This window comes from Chiloscyllium plagiosum, unplaced genomic scaffold (assembly GCF_037043375.1).
Source record: "Chiloscyllium plagiosum isolate Xiang-an unplaced genomic scaffold, Cpla_swu_hap1 HiC_scaffold_10, whole genome shotgun sequence".
NCBI classification, from domain to species: Eukaryota; Metazoa; Chordata; class Chondrichthyes; order Orectolobiformes; family Hemiscylliidae; genus Chiloscyllium; species Chiloscyllium plagiosum.
In genome coordinates this window covers 35135957-35149420 of record NW_028270148.1, presented here as the reverse complement: position 1 = coordinate 35149420, position 13464 = coordinate 35135957, and the positions used below count along the sequence as shown (strand labels likewise).

Here is a 13464-nt window from a genome sequence, read left to right as displayed (position 1 = left end):
ATGCCCCTAGTTATTAATCTCACAGCAAAGAGGAATAGGCTTGTTCTATACGCTCTATCAAGGCCCCTTAATTTTATGCAGCTCTACTAAATCCTCCCTCAGCCTCCTCTATACCGCAGAAAACAAGCCTAGCTTATTCAATCTTTCCTTGAAGCTAAAGGATTTCCATTACTGCCAATAAGTTCATAAATATCCTCTGTACCCTCTCTACTGCAATCAAATATTTCCTGGAAAGTGGCTGTAAAAACTGCATGTAATACTTTAGCTGTGGTCTAACTAATATTTGGTACAGTTCCATCCCAACCTCTTTCCTCCAATATTCTGTACACTGTCTAATACAGGAGAGTCCCAAATAGATTTCAGTCTTGGGATGTGATCTTTGCCAGCATTGGCAGCATTTAGCGTGCATGGCTAATTTAAATTAAAATCTCAAACATACTATGTGGTCATCACTGGCTGTGTCAGCATGTATTGTACATACATAATTGCCCTCAAGAAGTTGATGATGGTTTGCCTTCATAAACTGCTTTAGTCCATGTGGTATAGGAGCACCCACAGCACAGTTATGAAAGGAGTCCCAGGATTTTGACTCTACAACAGTGAAGAAATGGTGATAACAATACAAGTCAGAATAGTGTGTAGCTTGGAGGGGAATTTGCAGTTAGTGGTGATCCCACACATCTATTGCCCTTGTTTTACTAGGTAGCAAATGACACAGGTTTAGAAGATGCTGATAGACGAACTTGGGTAAGTTACTACAGTTCATCTTGTAAGCAATACACACTGTTGCCATTGTGTGTCAGTAGTGAAGCAAGTGAATGTTGTAAATGGTGGATGGGATGCCAATCAAACATGCTGCTTTGTCCTGGATGATGCTGGTTTTTGACTGTTATTGGGTCTCCACCCATCCAATCAAGTGAAGAGTATTGCACTCTAGTCCTGACTCGTGCCTTATAGATTATGGATAGTCTTTGGGATTATTCAATAAAGAACTCTGAGCGTCTAGCCTGGTTCTGCAGCCAGAAGACTGGTTCAGTTCCATTTCTGGTCAATGGTAATGCCGTTGGTGGTCAAGGAGAAATATTTAGATTCTGTCCTATTGGAGATAGTCATTGCTTGGCACAAATGCAACTTGCCACTTATCAGTACAGGCCTGTATGATGTCTGGTCTTGCTACCCATGAATACTGGCTGCTTTAGTATCTGAGGAATTGCAAGTGGCACTAGACATTGTACAATCATCAGCAAACATCCCAGTTCTGACCTTATTATTGAGAGGAAGGTCATTGATGAAGCAGCTGAAGGTAATTGGGTCTATAATACCTCCCTGACAGACTCCTGCTATAATGTTCTGGGATAGGTTATTGACCTCCAACAAAACAACCACCTTCCTTTATGCTAGGTACACTACTCAGCCATGGGGAATTTTGCTCTTGATTTCCATTGACTCCAGTATTGCAATATTACTGACTGCCAAATGCTGCCTTGATATCAAAGCATTTACTCTCAACTCACCTCCGGAGTTCAGCCCTTTTATCCACATTTAGACCAAAACTGTATTGAGATCAAGAGCTTAATGGCCCTTATGAAATCCAAACTAAGTGTCAATGAGCAGGTTATTGCTGAACAATTGCCATTTGACAGCATTATTGGTGACCTCTTCCATCATTTTATTGATGTTCGAGAGTAGCCTGATGTGATGTTAATTGGCAAGGGTGGATTTGTCCAGCTTTTTGTGTACAGGGATACCTGGGCAATTATCAACATGGTCAGGTAGGTGCTAATATTAAGCTGTTCCAGTACAGCTACAACTTAGGTCACATCTTATTCTGAAGTTCAAATCCTCAGTATTATTGCAGGAATTTTGTCAGGGGCCATAGCTTTTGCAATGTCCCATGCCGTCGACCATTTCTTGATATCACAGGGTGTAAAACTAATTTAATGAAGCCCTCCACTTGTGAAGCTAATGACCTCAAGAGAAGGTCAAGGTGAATTATCCATTTGACACTTCTGACAAAAGATAGATGAAAATGCATCAGCCTTTTCTTTTGTTCATTAAGTAATAAGATTAAAAGTATTTGTGGAGCTTCCTCCTGTGCATCGTTGTTCTATTGCCCACCACCATTCATGATTGGATGCAGTGGGACTTCTCGGTTGGACAGGAGGATCACTTGGCCCTGTTTATTGCATGCTGCTTCCACCGTATTGTACATAAGTAATCCTGTGTTATAGCTTCACCAAGTTAACACTTCATTTTGTTTTTACAGGTATGTCTGTACTGCTCCTTGCATGTCCTCATGCACCTTTGATTGAACCAAGGTTGGTCCCCTAGCTTGATGGTAATAGTAAAACAGGGGATATACCAGACCACAAGGTTACAGATTGTGGTTGTGCACAATTCTGCTGTTGCTAATGGATCACTTCATGGATGCCCAGTTTTGTGTTGCTAGATCTGTTCAATATCTACCCTATTTTTCACAGTGGTACACCACATATCGCAATGAAGGGATCCTCAGTGTGAACACAGGACTTGATTTCCACAAGGACTGTGCTCCTACCATGCATGAATGCATCTGCTACAGGTAAATTGGTAAGGATACGGTCAAGTCGTTTTTCCCTCATTTGTTTCCTTGCCACCTGCCACAGACCTGGTGAAGCAGCAATGTCCTTTAGGACTTGCCAGTACTAGTGCTACCTAGCCACGTTTGATCACGGATTTTGAAGGTTCCATCCTGAATATGCACCCTTGCCACACACACTATTTTTTGGTGTTCAACGTGAAGGAGTACAGAGTGAGAAGTTGACAGGTGCAGTAGATGGTAATCAGGAGTTTTCCTTGCCTATGTTTCACTGATGGCATGACACTTCATGGAGTCCAGTGTTAATGTTGAGAAGTTCCAGAGCAACATACTTTCAACTTTACATCAAAGTACTGCCAAATCTAGTGTGTCTGTCCCACTGTTAGTGTAATGGACGCTGTTTGTAAGTTATGATTCTGAGAGTATGAAAATATCAGGCTGTTGCTCGACAGTTCTCCCAATTCTGGCACTAGACCTGAAAGGAGGCCTTTGCAGGTATGATAGGACAGGTTTTATCATCATCTCCAATCACACATCTCTGAACTCATCTGCATGTTCCAATGTTTGGCTCACCTGACCAGTCCATTGATATCTTCCTTCAACATAAAGCTGACATGATTAATTGGATAGATTTCACAGTCAAAGTCCACTCATGTCAGTTTCAGAAGGCCAATCCTTTGTCAGCATGTCTTTGCTGCGGCCCAATCACTGCTCGTCTTGGGGTCACTGTTTGCTTTCCAAACCTCCCACTAGCAGCCCTCAATATCTTCCCACAATACCAACCAGATTATCAATTTTTGAATCATTTGCAAAATTCTTTATCATGCCTCCCACACACAATTCTAAATTATTAAAATGTATTCTGAATTTTTGCTTCCAAACTCTGACCCAATTTTAGACCAAATTTGCCCTTTTGCCTTAGTCCACATAGGTTTTTACTTTTCTGATAGCCTTAGGGCCGAACCAAACCCTTTGCACATTTGTAGTCTACAGGAATTTTAGCTACAATCTCATCAATCCTACTCGTTATCTCCTCAAATTTCAAGTCAGTCAATCCATGAACAAATCACGACTGATTTTCTTTGATTAATAGTTGCCTTTCTAGATGATTATTACTATTCCTCAGACTATTTTTCAATACTTCCCCACCAAAGTTAGGCTGATTGGCCTGCATTAGCACAGCCTATTCTTTCCTCCCTTTTTAAGCAACAGTACAATTTTAGCAGTCCTCAATAACTCACTTCAAGGCACAGGGGACTGGAAAATGACCATTAAAACCTCTGCCATGTCCTCCTTTGTTTCTCTTAGCAGCATGAGATCTAATTCACATGTCTGACAATTATTCCACTTTCAAACCCCTTAATATTTCTTCACATGTTCTATTTACCAAATTCAGTATTTCACATTTTTCTTCTTTACCTCACTGTCAGCATCACTCCACGAAGAGAGACATAATAGTTCTTCTAAACTATGTGTTCACAAATGTTGCACAATTAAGTATTAAAATCATGCATGTGTTAATGTTACTTCCACTCTAACCCACAAGCAAAGAACTGGTAGACTCCATCTCAACATAAAATTAATGGAGGAGATTCAAGCCTGACATGATTAATTGGAAAGATTTCACAGTCAAAGTCCACTCGTGTCAATTTCAGGAGGCCAATCTTATATCAGCATCTGTCTTTGCTGCGGCCCGATCAATGCTCGTCTTGGGGGTCACTGTTTGCTTTTCAAACCTTCCACTAGCAGCCCCTGTCACGTCTTTGCTCTCCTCCTCCCTCTTGCTGACCTCGTATAGTTACATCAAACACTTGTAGGCCAAAACAGCAAGTTCAGATGTAGACTAATACACTAACTGCAACACTGTTGTCAAATATTCTACTTCCCATTTAGAGTATCATTTGTAATTCAGTACCATATACATTTAACTTGTCGGCATACTGGTGTTGATGTTCATAGTCAGTAACTGAGCAACTGAGTTGCTATTAGCATAAATCTATTTTACAGGCAACTAAGAGCAAGCATTCAACAAATAAGTGCAGACTACTATGAATCCAGGACCGTGTGCTAATTCAACGTCCAACCTAGTTGCTCCATCCTAATAAAGAAAATATAAATCATTGCTACGGACAGGAAAACTGCATCCTACCCGGTAGTAAGCAGACAAGTCTGTTACTTGTCTCATTCTCATTGGCCCCTTCTGGCAGCCTCCCTCAATGTCTAATCACCTGTAGAATTGGATTTCCTGTCCTAAATAAACAAAACAAGTGGTTCACGTTGTTCAAAAAGGCAACAAACATCCTGTAGATCATTCAATCCAGATGTAGTTTAGAGCCTTTGATATGACTCAGACTTGATTGATACATTTATAGTCCTAAAAACTAAATTACAAATTACAAAAATCTATTAATGTGCAAACATCACTTCAGTTAAACAGCTTAACCAGACGTCTTGTCCATCAGACATCCCCAACAAAACAATTAATACACTTGGTGACTATTCTTAAACCTAGATTGGTTTAAGATTTAAAAAGATTTAAAAATTACACACACACAGATAAGCACAAAAATTACAACAATGCACAAGAAGTAGGCATAAAGAAAAACAAAATAAAATGTGCTGCATAATTATGAACTTAAAAGCTGCAAAGCAATCTTCCTTAAATAGTTGTATTAGCCAATGTCTGAAGCGATGTACTGGTGAAGTAACAGATCTAAACATTAACACATTAATGCTGGAACTGAATATATTGTTAAAGAGGCACTGCTTTATCAGTGTCTTTGGCAATGTTCTAGTTTGCCAAACATGTAATATACCAGTTACAATCTGCATTACTCATGACATTCACTGTGGAAACATGAAATGACACATAGGTCTATGTCATACACAGTGCTTCTTTAAGAATTGTGTTATGCATATTTCCCTCAACATCACATCACAGTTGAACGTAAAATGAAATAAACTCACAGACATTTCCTGTGTTGTCAAAACTGGTGAGAACATCTTCAACATTCAGAGGGCCAACACTGTGTCTTAACAAAGTAAATGATTGTTAAGTACAAAATCTTCCCATGGTGAAAGATTTTTTTAAAGAAAAACAAGTCCCAATATGTATTTATTAATTATTACACAAACTGCATCACGCTGATTATAAATAAAAATGATATACATTTCAAATAAGATTTGATATTTAACCACAGTGAATAATCTCTACTGAGTTTCTGGATAACAACTGGGAAACTCTAGATATCAGTCAATCTAAATCTATCAGAAGAACTAATGCAGATGGTTGGCAAGGGCAGGCCTGGGCTAAGCCACATTGCCCCCATAAAGAGCTTTCCAATTCTCATCAATGCTCATATGTGAATAAAGGGTGTAACTAAAGATGCAAGAATAAAATGTGGAGCAACAACATAAATTGGTACAACGCCAACTACATTTATCAAACATATTTGGTATTGTTGTGCCAAAAGTTCATACAAAAATGGAATGCCTTTGGAATTAATTTATTGGGTGAACCAATTCTATTGTAAAAATTTTGTCCTGTACACAGAAGACATCTACACTGCACTTGGAATAATTAAAGGAAACAGTGTCAGAATTCTTTGATATACAGGAGATAAATATTGGTTGGTAAATTGAAATAGATATGATACATGAAGTCAAAAAGAAGAATACCTTAATGGCATCAAATGGAATAAACCAAGGTGAGACTATATACTTTGGCAATTTATTAACTTTGACTTCACAATGTCAACAGGTTAGGTCTGCACTAATCATTTGGGCATAAAAACATTTTGCTGCAACACCTTGTAATTTTAAAAAAATACAGTTAAGCCTTTGGCTTTTGATTTTTTTGTTATCTTTCTAATGCAATTAGCAAGTCAGATAAATTTAAACGTCTGGTTGGTAGGGTGAACCATAGTGATAAGTTATAGATTTCATTTTTATACTTGACAGCGTAAGTTCCCTGATCCTGATTGGACTGGCCAGAAGAAACAAAGTGCTTTCCCAATGCAGATAATTCTAGCAATTAGTTAAATGTTACAGGTGCTCAGGAGTAAGTTGCTGTCCTATCTGTTATCCCTTACTGTGACCAAACAGAACCTGGTGTAGTGGACAAGCAAATACTGAGGAAGTGATAGAAGAGACAATGTAAATTTCAAATTGGAAAGGCGAGGAAGAGGGGTAGAACCTCACAAAAACTAACATGAGCATTTTTGCAACCTAATATTACACATCAAACAAACAAGACATTTAATGCAATAGATTACCTTAAATACACCCTATACTGTGGATAGGGAATGCATGAGTATTCAACCCACATTTCATTATCAGAATCTGTCTCCAATTTCTTCAATACATTTGTCGAAAATATATTGAAAGTCAAACATCTTCTGATAGAAATCTGCAGCAGATTTTCTTGATCTATGCTCTTCTGTTTCAGCACCTGTTGAAAGAAGACATTGTTATTCCTACGAGTTCCTCCCATTTTTGTTGTGATGAATCAAACAATGGTTCATAAAGGGTGGAGCTTACACCTTTATTAACTGCACAACTTATGTACACTTATAAGTTTCACGTAGACAGCCACCTTCCCAAAGATTTCATATCTCTCATATTGCGTCTACTCAATTCTGCACAGCTCTTGTCAGGAGACTGCAGAGCAGGAGGCCTTTCACCCCTTTCAGTCTGCTCTACTATTAAATGAGATCAAGGCTGATCTATATCCTATACTAGAACTCCATTTCATGATTTTAAATATAATCAAAGATGCAAAATAATTAAACTCTAATCAATTTCCGTCTTGATGATTTCAATTGACAGAGTAGCCACAATGTTTTGACAGTAACTTGTATGAAGACTATGAAATTAAGTTTGGAGGGGGAGGGGTTTACTACACAACATTTACTAGACAACTGACAGCACAGAAAGGAACAGAATTTGAAATAACAACGATATTAACCCATCAAGTTAAAACAGGACCCGTGTGGTAGACCAGGTGCTGGTGATTAAAAAAAATGGTAAACACCCCAAAACAGTTGAAGTAAGCAGGGAAGCCACAGAGTTAATGTGTAGGGCTGAAGAAACTGCCAAGGCGGAACCAGGACCAGTGGGGAACAAAGGGCCCAAGGGAGTTGTAGTTTTATACTGGATTGCGCAGGCTGAAGTTGAGACTCAGTTAAGGCCCAGAAATCAAATTTGACCACAGGTACAAAGTCTCACGGACATACCATAAGAAATAAAACTTAAAGCGAAACATAAATTGTGCAGGCCTTAAACTAAAAGGCGTGCATTGCAACCATGGACAAATATGAAATATGACAGCCTGCAACTACAGCATGGTAGGCAGCTGTTAACAAAGGAAATTTCCATTACAAGCATTCACATATGTAATTCCAATTGAAAATGCTGGCATAAAACAATTGTTTTATAAATATTCCAGTTATATTTACGATACTTGGTTATCCCTCTCTGGCAACAGTCTGAGAGTGTGTATGCAACCTTATCACATTTGACACCAAGATAAGCTGACAACATAGCTACACATTTACTAAGATCAACTTTTTCTGCTTCCGTCACATCCCTCAACAACACAATCTCAGTTATCTGCTGCTGAAACCCTCATTCTTGCCTTTCCTACCTCTTCAGTCAATCATTCCAATATGCTGCTGATTGGTCTCCTATATTCTACCCTTTGTAAACTCTAGGGAATCAAAACTTTTGCTACTTGGGTCCTTATTCACACCAAGTTCCATCTACTTATCACCTGTGCTTGTTTGGCAAATTTCAAAATGCTTTGCTCGTTTCCAAATCTTTTCTTGGCCTTTCCCCTCCCTACTTTAGTCATCTCTTCCAGTCCAACAGCCCTCCGAGATATCTCCTCTCATTTAATTCTAGCCTTCAGGGAATCCCTGTTTATAAGCAATAGACCACATGTGGCTACACTTTCAACTCTCAAGGCCCTAAACTCTGGAATTTCCAACAGAAAGTTCTTCACCTTTTTTTTTTCTTCTTTTAAGATGCCCCTCAAAAAAAGATCTATCTCTGATCAAGCTTTTGGTTATCTGTTCAATATCACCTTACATGGTTAAGCATCTAATTTTACATTGGAATGTTCCAGTAAAGCACTTCAGGACTCTTTTATTGCAACTGCCACCAAGCCAGAGAGCTAATTACCCATCAAACCAGATAGCACGACATCGAAAAGGGGCTCTCGAAAAGAAATCTCTCAGAAGGCACTATCTATCAAAAGGTACCTTTTCCTGGAAAAAAAAACTTGCAGTAAAAAGAAAGAAGACCACCTAGGAGAAGACAGCGGAGTCGAGAAGCAGAGGAAGGAAGAGAAGACCATCTGTGTGGACTTTAAGAGAATAAGTGCTAACTTACTGTCATTATTAATTGTGTTATGGAACAGAATTTTAAAAGAATTGTGTTCAGCTAACAGATTGTGATTAGTTAAGAAAAGGGGGCCCGGATTTGTTAATAGTTTTGATTAGTGTTCACTGTTAGGGTGAAATAAATAGTTACTTTTTATTTATACAGTGGAAATCAGGGATCTTCTTTCATTCACACATTTTTAAGATTACGAGGCAAGATGAGCTTTTCTGGGTGTTTGGTTTTAATTTGCAGAAGGGTTTGATCTCCCATGTCGTAACTCTTCTTAGGAAAATATTGTTTGTGTTGGTCAGTTGCACAGTTTCAGTTTGGTAAGGGCAAGACTGGATAAAAGACAATCCTTGAGATATTTTTTCAAGTCAAGCAGATCAAATGTATCTTACCACAAATTGGGGTCCCTCCAGTTCAGTGTCGCATACAGGTGTTTGGTAGAATTTCTGGACATCATTCAGGAAGCTATAAATGTTTTTCAAACTTTTATAGAATTTCTCTTCGGTGCTATTTACTAGTGTTTCTACTAGTCATCACTACTTCACTTGCCCATTTGGATAAACCAATGTATAGTTCCAGCTGGTCTTTGTTGCTTACTGAATTACTTTCAAAGAATGCTATCTTAATACTTTGAAGGGAATTCTTTTGTTCTTGTGCTCATTCTGCTCTTTTTGCAAGGGGTATCTTTGGAGCAACTGCCCTAATCTGGAGTACCAGAATTTGCCTCCTCGCGGAAATCTCCCTGTTTTAAAACAAACTGTTCTTGGAACATGAACACTACTGGCAAAGTTGCATTTACTGCCCGGTCACTAGTTGCTCTGAAGTGGTGATTGTTAGGCCAATTTCTTGAACTCCCACTATAGTATTATATAGCAAATTCAACTTTGCTGAGTTAACAGCAATGAATGAATGGTAATCTCTCTCCAGTCAGGACTGTATGCAGCTTGCAGTGAGGTTTATTGGTGGCAGTTCCTGAAATTGTCGCTACTATATTTTGCAGTACTGAGGGAGTTCTATAGTGTCGGACATGTCACCTTTGACGAAGCCTTTTATTACTTCAATTAAAACAGGAGTTTTGATGGAAGATCAAATACAGGCAAACTTATATTTTCATTTTCTCTACATTGATGTTGCCTGTCCTGTTTAGGATTTCCAGCATTTTCCAGTTTTATTTCACACATCCAGTATTGTATTAGCAGTATTTTGATTTTGTATTTTCCTGACTCCCTGGCAACATCACTGAAAACAAAGCATTATCTGGGTTGTTTATCAGACCTTTATGAACACAAACTAACCACAATGTTTCCCTGAATGGAATTTTTTCAGATGTTCTTAATTTGCTGTGAAATACTTTGGGGGACAAGTCACAGAATGTTACAAGTTCAGAGCTTGCCCAGGTGAGATTCACAATCTGGCTATGATGTACTTAGGTACACCATCCAATGCAAACAGCAGCTAAAATCTTCCACAGGCATGGCACAGCCAGTGGTTATAAAAATTACAAAAGTTTTGACTTTTGCACTTCTTGGATGTCAGTCACATTCATTAACAGAACAGTGGCTCAGTGGTTAGCATTGCTGTCTCATAGCACCAAGGACCCAAGTTCCTTCCACCTTCAGGCGACTGTCTGTGTGGAGTATGCACTTTCTCTGTGTCTGCGTGGGTTTCTGCCAGGTGCTCCAGTTTCCTTCCACATTCCAAAGAAGTGCAGGTTAGATGGATTGTTCATGCTAAATTGCCCATAGTATGCAGGCTTACAGGGATAGAATAGAGAGGGTGGGACGTTCTTTGGAGGCTCTGTTTAGACTCGATGGGCTGAATAGCATATTTCCATACTGCAGGGTTTCTTTTCTAGTCAAGCCTGCAGCACAGATTTTATGAAGCAACTGACATCCTGTTCCCTAAACAAGTTATCTGTATTTTTTGATTGCCTTGCCTTTGAGGCAGCTTGCAAAGTTATAAAGTTTTACAGAGCAGTAGAATCTGGTCCAAAGCGTACTCTTATGTGGCTATAAGTTCCAACATAATTACACAACACACACAAAGGAAAAATTATTATATTCTCTGCATTCGGCTTATTTGGAATTTTCATCATAGGATTACGCAAACTATTATTCAGGTCCTAGTTGGACCTTCAATGTCTGCTTTTCAAGATGTGTACCATGTCACAATTATTTGTCCAACAAATCTGGGTGACTGAGGGTTCATGATTGCCTTAGCAACAAGGTCTAAGAAAAGCACACCACTGACAAACTAATGTGGTACTTCAAATGAATGAACAGATTGGCAGTTTCCTCTAGAACAACCAGACTGAGGTGACAAAATCCATGCTAAGCTTAGCGAATTTTGAGAAGATTTGTAGCTCAGGTTGAGGTTCTCACTGAGCTAGAATGTTTATTTTCAGATGTTTCATCACCACAGGAAATCAACCCAAGGAAACCTAAACACACAAATAAAAAGCAGGCCATACCACAAGTGCTTCACTGGAGGCTCACTGATGATGTTACCTAGTATGGTGACGAAACATCTGAAAATGAAACTTCCGGCTCAGCATGGTGTCTTATTGAGGAACCCTATAAAAAGGAAGAAATCAAGCTGCAGCAATTGGATCAACGTCAAGAATAGAGGTAGTTAGAGAATGCTGTAAAAGAAGATTTGCTTTTAACTGAAAGAGCTTATTGGGAAGATCTTATAGAGATGACATAATCTATCCATGAACAGCTGTAGATGGACAGAGACACACAAAGGATTAAATAAATAACTTATTCAAAGTGTGGGCATAGGTAGATAAAGCCATTAAAAAGACCGTAGCAATAGGAATTTCACATATAGGGCATAGAGTATAAGTATACAGAAGTGATGCTGAATTCACCTAAAACTTTGCTTAGGTCACAATACTGTGTACAGATTTGGCCAAATCAATATTGAAAAACTATCAAAGCCTGCTGTAGATTCATCAAAAATTATGCTAGTTATGATAATTACAGAGAATATAATATTTAAAATATTTCTACTATAGCAGAAATAGATAAAAATGAGATTCTTAAAAAATGAATTAGGTTTTTGGTATAGTGATCAAGAAACTATTATTATGACTCTGACTGAGAAAATCAGGTCTGAGCCTATGTCTATTTAAAGTAGTTATTGCAGGTAACAGAGATCAGTGACTAGTTGTTCATTGAATAGCAACTTTCCTACACACTGCCATATGAAGATATCTGTTACAAATCATCATCCTGCATAAAGCCTTACTTGCTGCACCATCTTCTTTGAGGCTTGGCAGGCTTATGTTTCTCAAGATATTATAGGCAAAGTGGCAAACCAGAAACATTCCCAATTTTGCCTGGACTCTTGCAACCACGTCCTTGCCCAAAAAATTATGAATATTATGTACAATTCAAAGGGGCAAAGAAATAACTCTTCAAATCCCAACCATGCAACTAGTATATTGACACTAATAAACTGGGTGAACTTTAATTGAATTTCTACCTCTGAGAGAGATTGTTTATGTTTTCTAACTTAATAAAACAGGTTACAATGGCGCTATTCTGTCAACACAAAACAGGTGATAATTAAAGATAAAATTAGAAATTGCTGGAGAGACTCAGCATCTGTGGAAATAAGTGAGTTAATGTCTCAATTCCCTCTGCTTTCTCACCACAGATGCTGCCAAACTTGCTGAATTTCTCCAGCAATTTCTGTTTCTGATCTTCAGAATCCGCAGTTCTTTGTTTTATGATAATTAAAGATTACCCACTTCAAAATGCAATAATTGAACTCAATTGCAATAAAGAAAGTCACAAGGAAATCAATACGTTTTCCGAAGGACACAATAGGTCTGTACTCAAAAATCTCATTCTTCACACAGACAGATTCACAAAGCTGAAGAACGCTGATGCATACTTGGGAAATTCAGTACTCATACAGACAGTAACTACACCCTCCAAATTCAGCTCAGAGTCAATTCTGAGAAAACAAAAGTTAGAACCCAGAATTTTTGGGACAGGTTTAGACCTTAAGTTACGAGGCATAATTTGATATGCAACAATGTGTCATTTTTTAAAAAAATCACTAAAACATTAGACATTAGATTTTCAAATATTGAGAAACAAATGGCTGTATGATTATTTTTGAAAAAAAAGACTAATTCAGTTATAATTAACCATTTTATGTTCATATTTAATATCATGCCAGAGGTGTACTGACCACATTTTTATACACAAATTAGCTGTAAAAGGCAAAACAAAATTGTTAACTTAACAAATATTGACACAGATGACAACACCTCTTCAATAAACTCAAATTAAGCCTAATGAAAACTTATTTTCTTTGCAATAATTTAAATGAATATAAGAAGTACGCAACATACCCAGATTAATATTGATAAATACAGTACCTCATAAAAGCAAACCTGCTATGCCCATTCAACTTATTCCATTAACAATTCCTACACACAATAACTGAGGTAACCAGTAAGGATTGTCCTTCTCATCCTC

At 38.1% G+C, this 13464-nt stretch overlaps 1 protein-coding gene across 2 annotated transcripts in view; it reads right to left on the bottom strand.

Moving 5' to 3' along the window:
* Nucleotides 1–13464, bottom strand: part of camkmt (calmodulin-lysine N-methyltransferase) — a 385974-nt gene that overhangs the window by 362888 nt on the left and 9622 nt on the right. Inside the window, exons 2-3 of one of the 2 annotated variants that reach the window (XM_043695647.2) lie at nt 6853–7028; nt 5546–5604 (exon numbers count right to left, since the gene is read on the bottom strand). In XM_043695647.2, coding sequence (XP_043551582.1) covers nt 5546–5604; nt 6853–7028 — 235 coding nt within the window. Of the gene's footprint in view, nt 1–5545; nt 5611–6852; nt 7029–13464 lie in introns of both variants that reach the window. The other variant, XM_043695646.2, reaches the window with a different exon arrangement.